Below are 16,173 nucleotides of genomic sequence, written 5' to 3' on the forward strand. Positions count from 1 at the left end.
TCATCAGAGAGCACTTAAGAAACAGTTTAAGAGTTATATATCCATTTTTGTTCGGACTATTTTAAAGAGTATAATAATACTTAGAATCTTATGGCCTAAATCTTCATATTTGAAAGAGGCTTTTAAGATTCCTACATACCCTTCCACTCTACCATGGCCATTCCTCCTCTTCCAAAAAAAAAGGAGAAATCAGGAATTCTGTAGTTTAATAAACACGTCTTTTAAGATACTAATTTATGCTGGTTTATGCTGCTTCATTATTCCAGGTGAGAAACCAGAGGTGGCTTACTTGATATTTTATTGTGTAGGTATATGTTAAGATTAAATTTTAATTTATTCACTTGTATTAAAAAACACATTTCATGTATTTTCAGGAAATTTGTATTGCAAAACACAATGAAAAATTCCAACAGCGCCTTCGGAGTGAAGATGAATATAGAACCCACCACACAGTACAACTAGTAAGTTTGCATTCTGGAAAACTTAGAATAAAACTTTGAATTTTATATATCTCAAAGTGAATAAAATCTATAGAGATTAAGAAAATATTACAGGTAGATGGGAGCATTAGTGGGAAAATTGGTTCCAGGATACCTGCCCTGCCCGCATCCCTCAGTCCCCCAGATCTCTAGATGCTCCAGTCCTTTATTTAAGATAGCATAGTAGTTACATGTAACCTGCACACATCCTCCCCTATTCTTCATCTCTAGATAACTTATAATACCTTATACAGTGTAAATGTGATGTAACTAGTTGCCAGTGGGCAAATTCTTTGAAATCTGCTTTTTGGAACCTTCTGTGTGTGTTTTTTTTTTTTACCTGCCTGCATATTTTCAATCCAAGGATGTTTGAATCCAAGGATGTGGAACCCACAGATTCAGAGGGCCAATTATGTATATACTTCATTATAGCACAGTTTCCCCTACCAGTAAAATCCCACACAAGAATGTTACATTTGTTACAGTCTGAATCAACATTGACATCATTACCACCCAGAGTCCATACTTTATCCTTAGTGCTTGTCCATTCTGTTGGTTTTGCCAAATATATGATATGAATCCACCATTACAGTATTGAATAACGTATTCACTGAATGTGTTCACTGCCCTAAAAATTCCCTGTGCTCCACCTCTTCATACCCCTCTTTCCACAAACTCCTGGCAACCACTGATCTTTTTGTTTTGCCTTTTGCCAGAACATTTAATTGGAACCACACACTTATGTAGCTTTTCATATTTGCTTATTTAACTTGTAATTCGCACTTAAGGTCCCTCTGTGTTATTTGCAGGGCACTGCAGCTTATCTCTTAGCACTGAATAATACTCCATTGCCTGCATGTACCACAGTGTATTTGTCCATTCACCTACTGAAGACGCCTTCCTTCCACATTTTGACAGTCAGGAGTAAAGCTGATAACGGGGGAATGGTTATGTGTGTACATTAAATTTTCAGCTCTTTTGAGTAAATCGTAAAGAGTATGATGGGATCTTACAGGAAAAGTATGCTTACCTTGTAGTGAACTGCCAAACGGTCTTCCAAAGTGCCTATCCCATTTTACATTCTCACTAGCAGTGAATAGAGTTCCTTTTACTCCACATCCCCACCAGCATTTAGTGTTGTCAGTGTTTTGGATTTTAGCCATTGTAGTGACTATGTAGTGATACCTCATAGCTGCTTTTAGTTCGAATTTCCCTAATTGTATGATATTGGGCATGTTCTCACATGGCTTATCTGCCATCTGTACCTCTTCTTTAGTAAGTGTTACTTTTTCATTTTTAATTAGGTTATTTGTTTTCTTCAGGATAATATCCCCTTTCAGATATATCTATTGAAAATACTTTAGTTAATATTTGTGAAGAGTGTAGGGCTAAATTGTCTCCCCCCTCCCCATTTTCTTCTTTTTTAAATGTGGATGGTTAGTTGCTCTAGCACCATTTGCTGATAAGACTGCAGTTATTCCATGGAATTTTCTTTGCTCCTTTAAGGATATGTTGATTATATTTATTTGTGCTCTCTATTCTGTTCCATTGATCTAGATTTTTTTGCCTCCAAACAGACTTTAAGAGCTGAGATTTTGATTAAGATAGCACTGAATGTATAGCTCAAGATGGGAATAGTTGAAATATTAACAGTAGAGAGTCTTCCTATACATGAACAGAGAATCTTTTTATTTAGTTTTTCTTTGATTTCTTTTATAAGAGTTATAGTTATATAACTACATATATATGGGCTTAAAGAAAGGAAAATCACTAGTAGGGAAAACCACTAGACTATTCAGGTATGATGTAAATCAAATCCCTTACGATTATACAGTGGAAGTGACAAATAGATTCAAGGGATTAGATCTGATAGACACTATGGATGGAGGTTGGTGACATTGTACAGGAGGCAGTGATCAAGACTGTCCCCAAGAAAAAGAAATGTAAAAAGGCAAAATGGTTGTCTGACGAAGCCTTACAAATAGCTGAGAAAAGAAGAGAAACGAAAGGCAAAGAAGAAAAGAAAGATATACCCATTTGAATGCAGAGTTCCAAGGAATAGCAAGGAGAGATAAGAAAGCCTTCCTCCCTGATCAATGCAAAGAAATAAGAAGAAAACAATAGAATGGGAAAGACAGAGATCTCTTCAAGAAAATTAGAGATACCAAGGCAACATTTCATGCAAAAATGGGCACAATAAAGAACAGAAATGGTATGGACCTAACAGAAGCAGAAGATATTAAGAAGAGGTAGCAAGAATGCACAGAAGAACTATACAAAAAAATATCTTCATGACCCAGATAATCACGATGGTGTGATCATTCACCTAGAGCCAGACATCCTAGAGTCTGAAGTCAAGTGGGCCTTAGGAAGCATCACTACAAACAAAGCTAGTGGAGGTGATGGAATTCCAGTTGAGCCATTTCAAATCCTTAAAGATGATGCTGCACTCAATATGCCAGCAAATTTGGAAAACTCAGCAGTGGCCACAGAACTGGAAAAGATAGGTCAGTTTTCATTCCAATTCCAAAGAAAGGCAATGCCAAAGAATGTTCAGACTACTGCACAATTACACTCATCTCACATGCTAGCAAAGTAATGGTCAAAATTCTGCCAGCCAGTCTTCAACAGTATGTGAACTGTGAACTTCCAGATGTTCCAGGTGGATTTAGAAGAGGCAGAGGAATCAGAGATCAAATTGCCAGCATCCATTGGATTATTGAAAAAGTGAGAGAGTTCCAGGAAAAACATCTACTTCTGTTTTATTGATTACACCAAAGCCTTTGACTGTGTGGATCACAACAAACTGGAAAATTCTTAAAGGGATGGGAATACGAGACCACCTTACCTGCCTCCAGGGAAACCTGTATGCAGGTCAAGAAGCACCAGTTAGAAACACATGGAACAACGGACTGGTTCAAAATTAGACAAGGAGTACGTCAAGGCTGTATATTGTCACTCTGTTTATTTAACTTGTATGCAGAGTACATCATGCAAAATGCCAGGCTGGATAAAGCGTAAGCTGGACTCAAGATTGCCGGGAGAAATATCAATAACCTCAGATATGCATATGACACCACCCTTATGGCAGAAAGTGAAGAGGAACTGAAGAGCCTCCTGATGAAAGTGAAGGAGGAGAGTGAAAAGCTGGCTTAAAACTCAGCATTCAGAAAACTAAGATCATGGCATCCAGTCCCATCACTTCATGGCAAATAGATGTGAAAACAATGGAAACAGTGACAGATTTTATTTTCTTGGGCTCCAAAATCACTGCAGATGGTGACTGTAGCCATGTAATTAAAAGACACTTGCTCCTTAGACAAAAAGCTATGACCAACCTAGACAGCATATTAAAAAGCAGAGACATTACTTTGCTGACAAAGGTCCATATAGCCAAAGCTATGGTTTTCCCAGGAGTCATGTATGGATGTGAGAGCTGGACCATAAAGAAGGCTGAATGCCAAAGAATTGATCCTTTCAAACTGAGGTGTTGGAGAAAACACCTGAGAGTTCCTTGAGGTGTTGAAAAAGACTGTTGAGAGTCCCTCGGACTGTAAGGAGATCAAACCATTCATTTCTAAAGGAAATCAGTCCTGAACATTCATTGGAAGGATTCATGCTGAAGCTCCAATACTTTGGCCACCTGTTGGGAAGAACTGACTCATTGGAAAAGACCCTGATACGCGAAAGATTGAAGTGGGGAGGAGAGAGGGATGACAGAGGATGAGATGGTTGGATGGCATCACCGACGCGATGGACATGAGTTTGAGTAGGCTCTGGGAGTTGGTGATGGTCGGGGAAGCCTGGCGTGCTGCAGTCCATGGGGTCGCAAAGAGTTGGACACAACTGAGCGACTGAACTGAATGTAAATAGTGCTGTAGGTATAATAGAAAAGGTTTTTTATTCCAGCAGTTCATTACTGTTTTATTAGAAAGCAGTTGGCTAATTGGCTTTTATACTAGGTTAGCCTGATTTGTGGAGAAGGCAATGGCACCCCACTCCAGTACTCTTGCCTGGAAAATCCCATGGACGGAGGAGCTTGGTAGGCTGCAGTCTATGGGGTCACAAAGAATTGGACATAACTGAGCGACTTCACTTACTTTCATGCATTGGAGAAGGAAATGGCAACCCACTCCAGTGTTCTTGCCTGGAGAATCCCAGGGACGGGGGGGCCTGGTGGGCTGCCGTCTATGGGGTCGTGCAGAGTCGGATACAACTGAAGTGACTTAGCAGCAGCAGCAGCCTAATTTGTGGTCAACCCAATATGTCGACCCTATATCCTACAATTTTCCTATTTTTATTTCTAGTCACATTTTTTTTGGTTCTTCTTTCAGATTTTCTATATATACAGTCATGTCATATGCAAATAAAGGCAATTTAGTTCTTTTGAGTGCAATCCGTATACCTTTTATTTATTTTTCTTGTTGCATTCACTAGGATTTCCAGTGTGGTATTGAAAGGAGTGGTGAGAGATTTGTCTTTTCCTGCTCTGTTAACAAGAAAGCTTCTAATTTGTTGTGATTGAATGATGTTAGCTGCTGCTGTAGGGTTTTGATGTTATCCCTCAAGCTCATTATGGCACACAGCTAAAACTCTTGAGTTTAAAACATAAAAAGTAACCAAACTACCCATAAGCTGTAAAATAATCTTAAATTAACAGAAAATTTATTGTATTTTTATTTTTCATTACTGTTTTCATGGGTCAAGAGCTGCTTTGTAAGGAAAGTCAGACTATGGGCCAGCTAAAGAATTCAGTGAATAAGAATGCCTCCTGTTATCACTATTGGCACCTACACTGTCTGCTTATTATTAGATTCCACACTCAGAATGGGTTTCTTATTACATGAAGATTGTGGATTCTGATAAAATGCCAATACTTCTGTGAATGGAGTAGCTAATTAGCTTCTTAGAATGAATGAGTGTCCGATCCTTTCTCAAATAATTTTATGTGGCAAAGATGAGTAAAAACGAGGAAATTGATATTTGGGGAAATCTCAAAGATAAATGTCATCTGCCTCATGTTAGTAATTTTGCCTACTACTGACTTTGGGTGGAATACCTCATTGTAGGAGAAAGAATCCACCTTTCTTTAACATGCAAAGCTAGAGGATAATGAAAGTTGGCTTAGATCAAATCTAATTTTAAACCACCTTTGTCAATCTACAGAGGCATACACACACACGTGTATAGCTCATAAGTTTTAACTTTCATGAGATGAACATATGCATGCAACCAGCACCCAGGTTGACACAGTGTTAACAGAAACTCAGAGCTCCTTGTGTCACTATCTAATAAGTATCCTCTACCTACCCCCAAAAGGGTCAACTGAGTGATTAATACACACCACTTCCCGCCCAAAGGGTAGATTATCTTCATTAAATGACTTGCCAGTAGCTAGCAAGGGGTGGAAATAGGGGGTGATATTCAACCCAGGCCTGTTGGTTTCAGTCGCAGTAATACTGTGCTCTATGAAAAGTCCATATAAACCCATTAGTTCATACCTGAACATGTCTGAAACTTTGCATTTGGGGTCTTTTAGATAATAGTAAAATCTGACTCGATATATCTGCTAACAGACCAGCAATATGATTGACCAGTATTATTTCTGAATTTCAACTATTTCTGAAACTCCAACTATTTGTTTATTATGTTTAGAGATGCAGATTCACAGTTTGAAATGCTGAGTATCTTTTAGATAACCTCTCAAGTACTAAGCGCTGTATGCATTAGATCGTACCCTCTAAGTACAGAAAACTCTGTTCATCACTGAGACAAGGCCTTAGAAGACCCTTTGTCCCCAAGAGTTCTGTGGCCTGTATCCCAGTGTAGGAAGGTACATGCCCACTCCCATTCCAGGTGGTTACCACATGTGCATATTAGAGTTTTTCATTCCTTCCTTCTGCTGGCTTAGGTTTGTAAATGGAACTGAATACAGAGTAGGGGTGAGGAGTTGGAATAAGTTCTTGTCTCACTGTGTCCCTGAGTCACTTTGGGCTTTCCTCTCTAAAGAAGAGAATCTGCATGGGATCTTTATTTCTTTTAATAAACTCAAGTCATATCTTTTCAAATTTTCCAATCTGGAAACCTTAAGCATTATATATGGCAATCTGGACTGCCTGACTTAACCTACCAATAAATGGCTTTTGCGAACTCTCCCAGTGAGAGCCCTCTAAAGGGAAAGGGTCTTCTTGACCTGCCATAAGAAGAGATGGAAGAATGTTCATCTTTACTCACCCTTGCCCCACCCTAATCATGAGTCCAGAGGCTGATTTCTATACAAAGGATCCAAGCCACCTAAGCAGGAGATAAAAGCAGTCTCTGTCATGTGTGATAATGCGCCCCTCTGGGGAAGTGGTTGGCTGTAGTAGCGCTCTTCAGTGCATTCCATCAGTGAGAGCCACGTATCTGTCACTTACTTGACCTTCAGTAGTGAGGCTGTCAGAAACACTCCTTCTAGTCTTTAACCTCCTGCCAAGAATTCCACTTTCTTTCCTCTAGGAAGAGGAATTCATGTTTAACTTGACCAACATTGGGTGGATGATAGTGTATCCCCAGTTTGGGATTAGGGAATGGGAAGGGGGAAAAATGAATGAGATACTAAGACACAGATTTGTAGCAGGAGGAACAGGTTCAGTAATAGTAGACATTATCTGCAGAACACCAGGCTTAACCTATATATAACATCTAAATTACTAAGTAGTTATTTTTTATTTTTAACGTCAACTATTAATATTGGAGTTAGCAGAACATAGCAGCTAAAGCTAGAACCGCAAATGTGAAATATTTTTCAGTTCAGAGAAAATATTATTTTACTTTGCAGAGTAAACATCTTTTAATTGGTATTACATGCAGAAAGTGAAACAGTTTCATTTCTATTAAAGCTAACAGTGTTTCATGCCACAAAACATTGCTTAACATAGCATTCTTTGGAGTAATACAGCATTTATATTGAGAGAACTCTCCTTTTTTTTCTATTAATGGTAAAATACAGTGGGACACATCATAATGGAATTACTATTTTTTTTTTAACCAGAAAAGAGATAAATTACATGATGAAGAAGAAAGAAAAAGTGCCTGGGTTAGCCAAGAAAGACAGAAAACACTGGATAGACTTCGAAATTTTAAACAGGTAGTAAAAGTGTGGTCAGTTTATTATTGTTCATTGCTTTTTAAACAGCTACATATATACTCCTATTGTAACGTCTCTTTTATGAGAAAAACTTGATTTTCCTTTTGTTATTTAGAAAACAATTACAGTCATGGCAGTCTTGGTTACCATTTCAGTGGTATAAGAGGAATAGTCTGGATTCCTCTTGAGTTTAATAAAAGTTAGCTAGTAACTAACCATCCATTTCAAGCATCAACTTGTTATTAATTCTGTGCACATCAGCCTGTGGTAATAATCTGACCAGTGGGAGAATTAGAAGATGGATCAGCATACATGAGAAATGCTTTAGAGCTCTGTTGCCAAGCTAACTGTGACTCCAGACACGGACACTACCGCAGCCAAGCATTTCCTAGGAATGTGCTTAAACTCAGTAGTTTTAGTTCTTAGCAGCTACTCAAGAGCCTTACTTCTCCTCTTTATTCTGAAGGATCTCCTTGCAGGAGAAGGAGGCTTTTGATCAAGTGAAAGAGTCAGGTGGGAATGGGGTCCTTAACAAAGGGATAAGCCTTGTATTAAGAAAATGTTGTTTACCAAATGCATTATGGCTATGTTTTACATAGTAAAAAGATTGGAGCTCTGTGTACCAGTACTCCTAACAAATTTTATCATTTTCTTTTTTTTTTAGTAGGCTGATTCTCTTGTCATTTTTTTAAATTTTATTGAAGAATAATGGCTTTACAGAATTTTATCATAAAATGCATATATTGTTTTCAGAGCTTTAAAAAAAAATACCACTTAACCATTTAAGAACATTAATGTTTTAATTTTTGTCTGAGCATTTGGAAAATACATGTAAGAAACTAAGAATAGTTTTTTAGCAATAAAATAGCATATATATGTTTGACATCATTTGTTTTGGATTTTACATTGCTAATATTTTTCCAATTAAAGTAGTACTTTTATTACTAAAGGTCTTTTTATAGGGATTTGATAAGCAAATAAGAGTTTAGTGATAATTTTTTGTAAGGTATTACATTTTGATGTTTGTTTTTCTGTATATTTTTCCCTGAAAAATCACAAAAGCTCTAAAATAACACCTTGCATTAGATGGAGAAAATAAACAGTCATTTGTTCATAAATTCTAATCTGACGAGTTATAACTTCTGATTTCTTAGAGATACCCAGGCCAGGTCATACTTAAATCGACTCGATTGCGACTGGCTCACGCAAGAAGAAGAAGTACAGCCAGCCCCGTGTCCTGTGAAGACCAGTGTGACAGCCTGCCAGGAGTGCTACAGGTCGAAGAGAAAAGGGAGGGACTGGACGAAGGAAAGGCCAAGCTCGGGTCATCACAGGCAGCAGACGCCCAGAGCCTCACCCTACCTGAAGGTCATCCATCAGCACAACTTGAAGCCACCTCATCACTTCCCAGCGGCTTTACCGCTGACCTGCCTCCCCCTGTGTCTTGTCCACTGTTAAACACTGTTGACTGCAAAGCAGGCTCCGTCCCAGCGGGGCCGCTCCCACCTCCTCTGCCTCCCACGCCTCCCCCACCCCCCCCGCCCCCCCTCCGCCGCCTTTGCCTGTGGGTCAGGACAGCGCCCCCGAGACCCTGGAGAAAGGCCTGCCCCAGATGGAGGGGAGCGAGAAGAGGATCCCAAAGTCAGCCAGTGCCCCTTCAGCACACCTCTTCGACAGCAGCCAGCTCGTCAGTGCCAGGAAGAAGCTCAGAAAGACGGCTGAAGGCTTGCAGAGGAGGAGAGGTGAGTTAAAAACAGTTCATCTGTTGACTGAGGCATATAGTTAAAGACCATTATTGTCCTCAGACATTACAAAGCTTTAAACATTACATTTTTGAACATTATTTGATAGCAAACAGGTTCTCAAGGTCTCACCTTGGCAGAATTCTTACCAAACCATGTGTGCAGATGGGTGCAGACACGAATAAATGTGGGCCTGCTTGAGCTCTTAGGCATGTTTTTAAAATTTTATCTTTTGACTTGATCTCTTTGGTAACATATTTTAGGTGGTTCCTTTTATGTTAGAATCTGATTTTAAATCTCAGAAATAATAAGAAAATGGAAGCTGTCTGGTCAGAATAACATTGGAAGATTCATTTGGCTACATATTTATTGAGGACCCTGGCATGTTGTTGTATGAAGAAGCAAAGAAGAAAAGGGCATTTCAGATATGCTTCATAAAGCTGTTTTTGAAACAGTGAATAATTTTGACCCTTAAGGAGCTTTAACTTTCATGGAGAGATTACTTTATCTGTGTATTAAATTTTAATCTAAGAGACCATCCTGTAGGATATTTCTTATCATAACCCAAGTAGAATATCATATGTGAAAGTTATTTAAAAAAAGAAATTAATCACCATAATGAGCCAGAATTTAAGTTTCTTTAATTAAATGTACAGTCCAGTCACTGTCTGAATTTAGATTGGATTTTTGTATTATGGAAACCCTTTAGGAGTCTCAACCATAATATTACTAAAGATCACCCTGCTCACAGCTCCCCGTCGGCTCTCTCCTCTCACACAGGAAACAATAGAAGTACTAGTAATGCTTGACATGGAATTTGAGTCTTGGAACTTTTTTTTAAACAAACTTAGATAGTGTCCCCTGTGTTCTGACAAAGTTCTGTCCATGCTCAGTGGTCCCTTCTGTTGATGTGCTTTCAGCTTCCTGGGCTGTCACAGTCCTAAAGGCTTAAAAGTTGTACAGTTGCCAGTCTTAAGCGCAGTCCTAACTAGCTGTTTGTTCTCTTCCATTTTCTAAAGTGAGCTCACCTATGGATGAGGTACTAGCTTCCTTGAAGCGTGGTAGTTTCCATCTGAAAAAGGTTGAACAGCGAACTCTGCCTCCTTTTCCTGATGAAGATGATAGTAATAACATCTTGGCACAAATAAGAAAGGGCGTAAAATTGAAGAAGGTACAGAAGGAAGTCTTGAGAGAATCCTTCACACTTCTGCCTGACACAGACCCTCTAACACGGAGCATCCATGAAGCTCTTAGAAGAATCAAAGAAGCATCCCCTGAATCAGAGGACGAAGAGGAGGCTTTGCCTTGCACAGACTGGGAAAACTAACAAGTAAATGGCCTTACTTTTCTTCAGTAGTGTTCAGTATACAGCTTTTATATTGGATGATGAGCTCTGTCAAATTTCATTGCATCTGAGGGTCATTTTTTACTATATAGGTCTGGATCATAAATTTGTAAACTTTAGGCTTTACTTCTGTAGTTTCCGGAAACATAACAAGAAAAAATGCTTTACAAAGATGTTGCTTTGTAAATGCTGTGTTTTTTTATATCCTGTTCATTAAAACATTTTTTCAGTATAAGCTATAATGCAAGTATAAAAAGGATAGTCTTACTCTAGTAAAGTGATAGTTTTACTCTAGCTTCAAAAAAAAAATAGGAAAAGCTTTTTCTGACTTAGATGTTTCAGTTGCAAACTGTTATGCATATTGAATCTTGATATTTTGTTGGTTTCCCACAAAGGAATCTAATTGCATTGTCTAATTATTTAACTTTCAAGCCTTTAAAGTTTATCATTTATGACATCATAATTACTGCATTATCTATATAAAATTGTATGAATATCTTATTGAGCTACCCCTGTGGCTGTTGGTATTCTCCCAAGGTGATAGAGTTTTCCCCAGTACATTTTAATAAGCTAATTTGTATAGTTATTTAGCACAAATTATGCTAAATATATAGAATTGGTAAAGATAACACAGGGGTTTCCCAGGCGGCACAGTGGCAAAGAATCTACCTGCCATGCAGGAAATGCAGGAGACATGGGTTCAATCCCCAGGTCGGAAAGATCCCCTGGAGTAGGAAATGGCAACACGCTCCAGTATTTCTTGCCTGGAAAAATCCATGGACAGAGGATCGCAGAGTTGGACACGACTGAGTGACTGAGTACACACACACAAAGATAACACATGCTATAAATCAAATAGTATATTGAATTGGTATGACCAAAACTGAAATGCCTGTACAGATATGAAATATGCACGTATATTCTATTAATCATTATGTTATCTTGATGGAATGTTTCTATAGTCTTCACTAAAAAGGGGGAAGTAGGTGAGGTAGAGGAATGAGAAACTTATCCGTAGCACAGTTATTTTACAAATCCCGGTGCCAAATCCTAAGAATTACCAAGAGAGTTTATTAAAAATGTAGATTCATGGCCTTCATTCCCAAACATCCTGTCAGAGTAGTACTGGTACATACGTAGTCATACATCTGGATTTTAAAGATTTACTCCAAAAAAAAAAAGAAACCCCCAAAAAACAGAAACTGTCATTAGTTCTTTAAAAAATATATTGATTAGATGTTGGAAGATACTATTTTGAATATGTCAGAATATTACTAAAAGCAGTTTTATCCTTTTGTGCTGTCAGAAAAATGTTCTGCTTCTCCACTCCCAACTCTGGCCCTCCCTACAAGCACCTGCCCCACTCAGCAGCTTGACAAAAGCATGAAGACTCTGACAAGTGGCCGTGTGTAATCTGAGTGTGTTCTAACCAGCATTTGACAGCAACACTGTCCTGCTGTGGCCATGAGTCTTGGGACTGGTGGCATCCTTTTTTCCCTGTTAGGTGTGGAGGCCTTAATTATTAGTCATGTACTGTTTTTGGATCCCCAAATGATTTTAAGCTCTTTGTGCTTGTATGCTGTGCTTTGTAAAGGAATGTGAACATGTCCACTCATTGTGTGAGTGTGTCTAGAGACTCATATGTGCCTGATTGGGAACCATCCCCACACTGGGTGATTACAAATTGTGTCCCACTTCACAATGCTTGCTACCCATTCCCTTGTCCCTTTTAGCATGTAGCCTCTCTCAATAAGCTGCTAAACCTGTCCAGAAACTACCGTGTTGGTGCACTGATGACATAATCCCACAGTTAGAACTTCACATAAGCACGCATTTCACATATTCAAGTGGCTTGGATGTTATTTACAGCTTTGGGCTGCTAATTACCTTATATCAGGTGTTAAGAATATGTCCATAATGAATTTGTTGTTCAGCTGCTAAGTCATGTCCAACTCTTTATGACTCTGTAGACTGCAGCACACCAGGCTCCTCTGTCCTCCACTATCTCCCAGAGTTTGCTCAGATTCAGATCCATTGAGATAGTGATGCTATCTGTTAGGCTGGTGCAAACATGATTGTGGTTTCAGACTGTAAATTTTAAATCATAACTAGGCTTAGACACATTATTAATCAAAATAGGAACCATTACAATCAATACATTTTTGGCAATGAGAAATACGTTTGTTTATTCCTAAAGTGTAAAAATCCTTGCTTTGGGATTCGATGAACTCTTGGAAAGCATTTTCTGCCTCCTGCTGGTTATGGGAGCCTTTTCCCTGCAAAAAGTTGTTGAGATGCTTGAAGAAGTGGTAGTAGGTCCGCGAGAGGTCAGGTGAATATGGCGGATGAGGCAAGGCTTTGTAGCCCAATCCGTTTAACTTCTGAAGTGTCAGTTGTGCGATGTGCAGCCAGGTGGTGTCGTGCAGAAGAATCGGGCCCTTTCTGTTGACCCTTGCTGGCTGCAGGTATTGCAGTCTTCGGTGTATCTCTTCGATTTGCTGAGCACACTTCTCAGATGTACTGGTTTCAGTGGGATTCAGAAAGCTGTAGTGGACCAGACAGGCAGCAGACCACCAAATACATTTTTTGGTGCAAGTATGACTTCGCAAAGTGCTTTGGAGCGTCCTGTCAGTCTAACCACTGAGCTGGTTGTCACCAGTTGTCATATAAAATCCACTTTCCTTTACACTCTCAATCCAACTGAGAAGTGGTTCGTTGTTATTGTGTAGAATAAGAGAAGATAATACTTCAAAATGTTTTTTGGTTTTTTTTTGGTCAGCTCACGAGGCACCCACTTCTTGAGTTCTTTCACCTCTTCAATTTGCTTCAAATGCCAAATGACTATAAAATGGTTAATGTTGAGTTCTTCAGCAACTTCTCACGCAGTTGTAAGAGGATCAGCTTCGATCCTCTCTGTAAAACTTGTTGAAGCGCCACTGCACTGTATGTTCGTTAGCAGTTCCTGAGCCAAAGGTGTTGATGTTGCGAGTTGTCTCCACTTCTTTATGACCCATTTTGAACTTGAATAAGAAAATCACTTGAATTTGCTTTTTGTCTAACATCATTTCCCTAGTTTAAAACAACAAGTAATGTCATTAGCAAAAAACATAAACCGAGAAATGTACATTAAAATGATATATAACATAACCACATTTAAGAATGTATTCCAATACCAAATGGTAAACTTCAGCAGTGCAAAATTGCAATTACTTTTACACCAACCTAATAACCATCCTCATCCTTGTCGTCCCCTTGTCCTTCTGCCTTCAGTCCTTTCCCAGCATCAGGGTCTTTCCCAATGAGTCGGCTCTTTGCATCAGGTGGCCAAAGTATTGGTGCTTCAGCATCAGTCCTTCCAATGAATATTCAGGACTGATTTCCTTTAGGATTGACTGGTTTGATCTTGCAGTCCAAGGGACTCTCAAGAGTCTTCTCCAACACCACAATTTGAAAGCATCAGTTCTGCAGTACTCAGGCTTCTTTATGGGCCAACTCTCACATCTGTGTGACTGTTGGAAAAACATAGCTTTGGCTACAGACCTTTGTCGTCAGAGTGATGTCTCTTTTTTTTAATAGGCTGTCTAGCTTGTTGGCAATTTGAGCTCTGGTTTCTCTGCCTTTGTAAATCCAACTTGTACATCTGAAAGTTCTTGGTTCATGTACTCTTGCAGCCTGGCTTGAAGGATTTTGAGCATTACCTTGCTAGCATGTGAAATGAGCACAGTTGTACAATAGTTTGAACATTCTTTGGCACTGCTCTTCTTTTGGGATTGGAATGAAAACTGACCTTTTGCAGCCCTGTGGCCACTGCTGAGCTTTCTAAATTTGCTGACATATTGAGAATGCAGCACTTCATCTTTTAGGATGTTAAATAGCTCAGCTGGAATTCCATCTCCACTAGCTTTGTGCGTAGTAATGCTTCCTAAGGCCCACTTGACTTCACCTCCAGGATGTCTGGCTCTAGGTGAGTGACCACGCCATCGTGGTATCCAGGTCATGAAGCCATTTTGTTGAATAGTTCTTCTGTGTATTCTTGCACTTCTTAATCTCTTCTGCTTCTGCTAGGTCCTTAAGTTTCTGTCAATAGTAAATAATCCTTTGAAAGTTGCCTAGAATCTTCCTGTTTTGGTTGATTGTTCATGACTGATACATAGTATAATGTTGAGAGGAACACTGAAATACTGCCAGAAAATGCATGAGCTGGAACAGCTAAAGACTAAATGTATCCTGCGCCAGAAGCAAACTATAGACTAGTTGTAATCCCTTCCAGTTGAGCAGCCATTGATAAAGGGCTATGTGTTACTGCCTGTGGGTGGTCTTAGTCATTTTTAAAGGCTCTGAATTTTTAGGTACTTTTCTACATATGGCTAAAAGGTTGTAATTTGTATTTCCTATTAATTGGTTTCTTTCCTGTAGATTTACAATAATATAATTATGTACTTGTTTTTGAAGAACTAATTTCTTAAAACTTCATTAAGTAAAAACTTAAGGTCCTGGACATGCTTAGCTTCAGCCTCCTCTAAAAGCTCATCTTAGATCTTTCTAGCCATAGGTAATAGTATCCTTGAAAGGAATTTCTAAACATAAGGAAATATATGTATGTGAATAGATTTTTTATTATTTGTTTTGTTTCCTGTAGGGCCCTTCTTAAACTTAGGAAATAACTATAGCAATGTTGTCCAATAGAAATATGTGAGTCAGATTTAAAAAGTTAAAGATGATGGGCAAAATTGATTTTAGTAGTATTTTACATGATATATTCAGTATAAAATTCCACAGTGTAGTTTAGATTTTTCTTTTTTTTTTTTGGTATGGCATCTTTAATAATAGCACCATCTCAGTTTGGTTGCCAAGTATTCATTGGTTAAATTAAATTGCCATACCAAAACAACCACATTTTGCTTAATGGAAAAATATTTTATACAAGATTTTCATTTAAACCAAATTAAAATCAGTTTCTCAGTCATACTAGACACATTTCAAGTGCTCAAAAGCAAAGTGTCAGCTTTTATTTGACAAACAGGTCATATATATATTTCTCATGTGTCGTGGATCAGTGCATGAGTTTCAAACACAACTATTTCGAATTTTTAAAAGTGCTGCTGCTGCTGCTAAGTCGCTTCAGTCGTGTCTGACTCTGTGTGACCCCAGAGACAGCAGCCCACCAGGCTCCCCTGTCCCTGGGATTCTCCAGGCAAGAACACTGGAGTGGGTTGCCGTTTCCTTCTCCAATGCATGAAAGTGAAAAGTGAAAGTGAAGTCGCTCAGTCGTGTCCAACTCCTAGCGACCCCATGGACTGCAGCCTACCAGGCTCCTCCATCCATGGGATTTGCCAGGCAAGAGTACTGTAGTGGGTGCCATTGCCTTCTCCAAAAAGTCCTGCTAAAAGCATCCATTTAAAGACCAATACTAACGCTGTCTTCTAAATCTCATAATGAAAACTCTCTCTGATGTACTTAAAGATGGCTTTTGATAGT

The 16,173-nt window shown here is 38.9% G+C and overlaps 1 protein-coding gene across 1 annotated transcript in view; it reads left to right on the top strand.

The window, feature by feature from the left end:
- JMY (junction mediating and regulatory protein, p53 cofactor) overlaps positions 1-16,173 on the top strand; it is an 81,438-nt gene that overhangs the window by 59,387 nt on the left and 5,878 nt on the right. Inside the window, 5 exon segments of the mRNA XM_002690458.6 lie at positions 375-461; positions 7,513-7,608; positions 8,763-9,147; positions 9,150-9,350; positions 10,370-10,680. Of these exon segments, the coding sequence (XP_002690504.2) occupies positions 375-461; positions 7,513-7,608; positions 8,763-9,147; positions 9,150-9,350; positions 10,370-10,677 (1,077 nt within the window). The 3' untranslated portion in view covers positions 10,678-10,680.

This window comes from Bos taurus, chromosome 10, assembly GCF_002263795.3.
Source record: "Bos taurus isolate L1 Dominette 01449 registration number 42190680 breed Hereford chromosome 10, ARS-UCD2.0, whole genome shotgun sequence".
NCBI lineage: Eukaryota > Metazoa > Chordata > Mammalia > Artiodactyla > Bovidae > Bos > Bos taurus.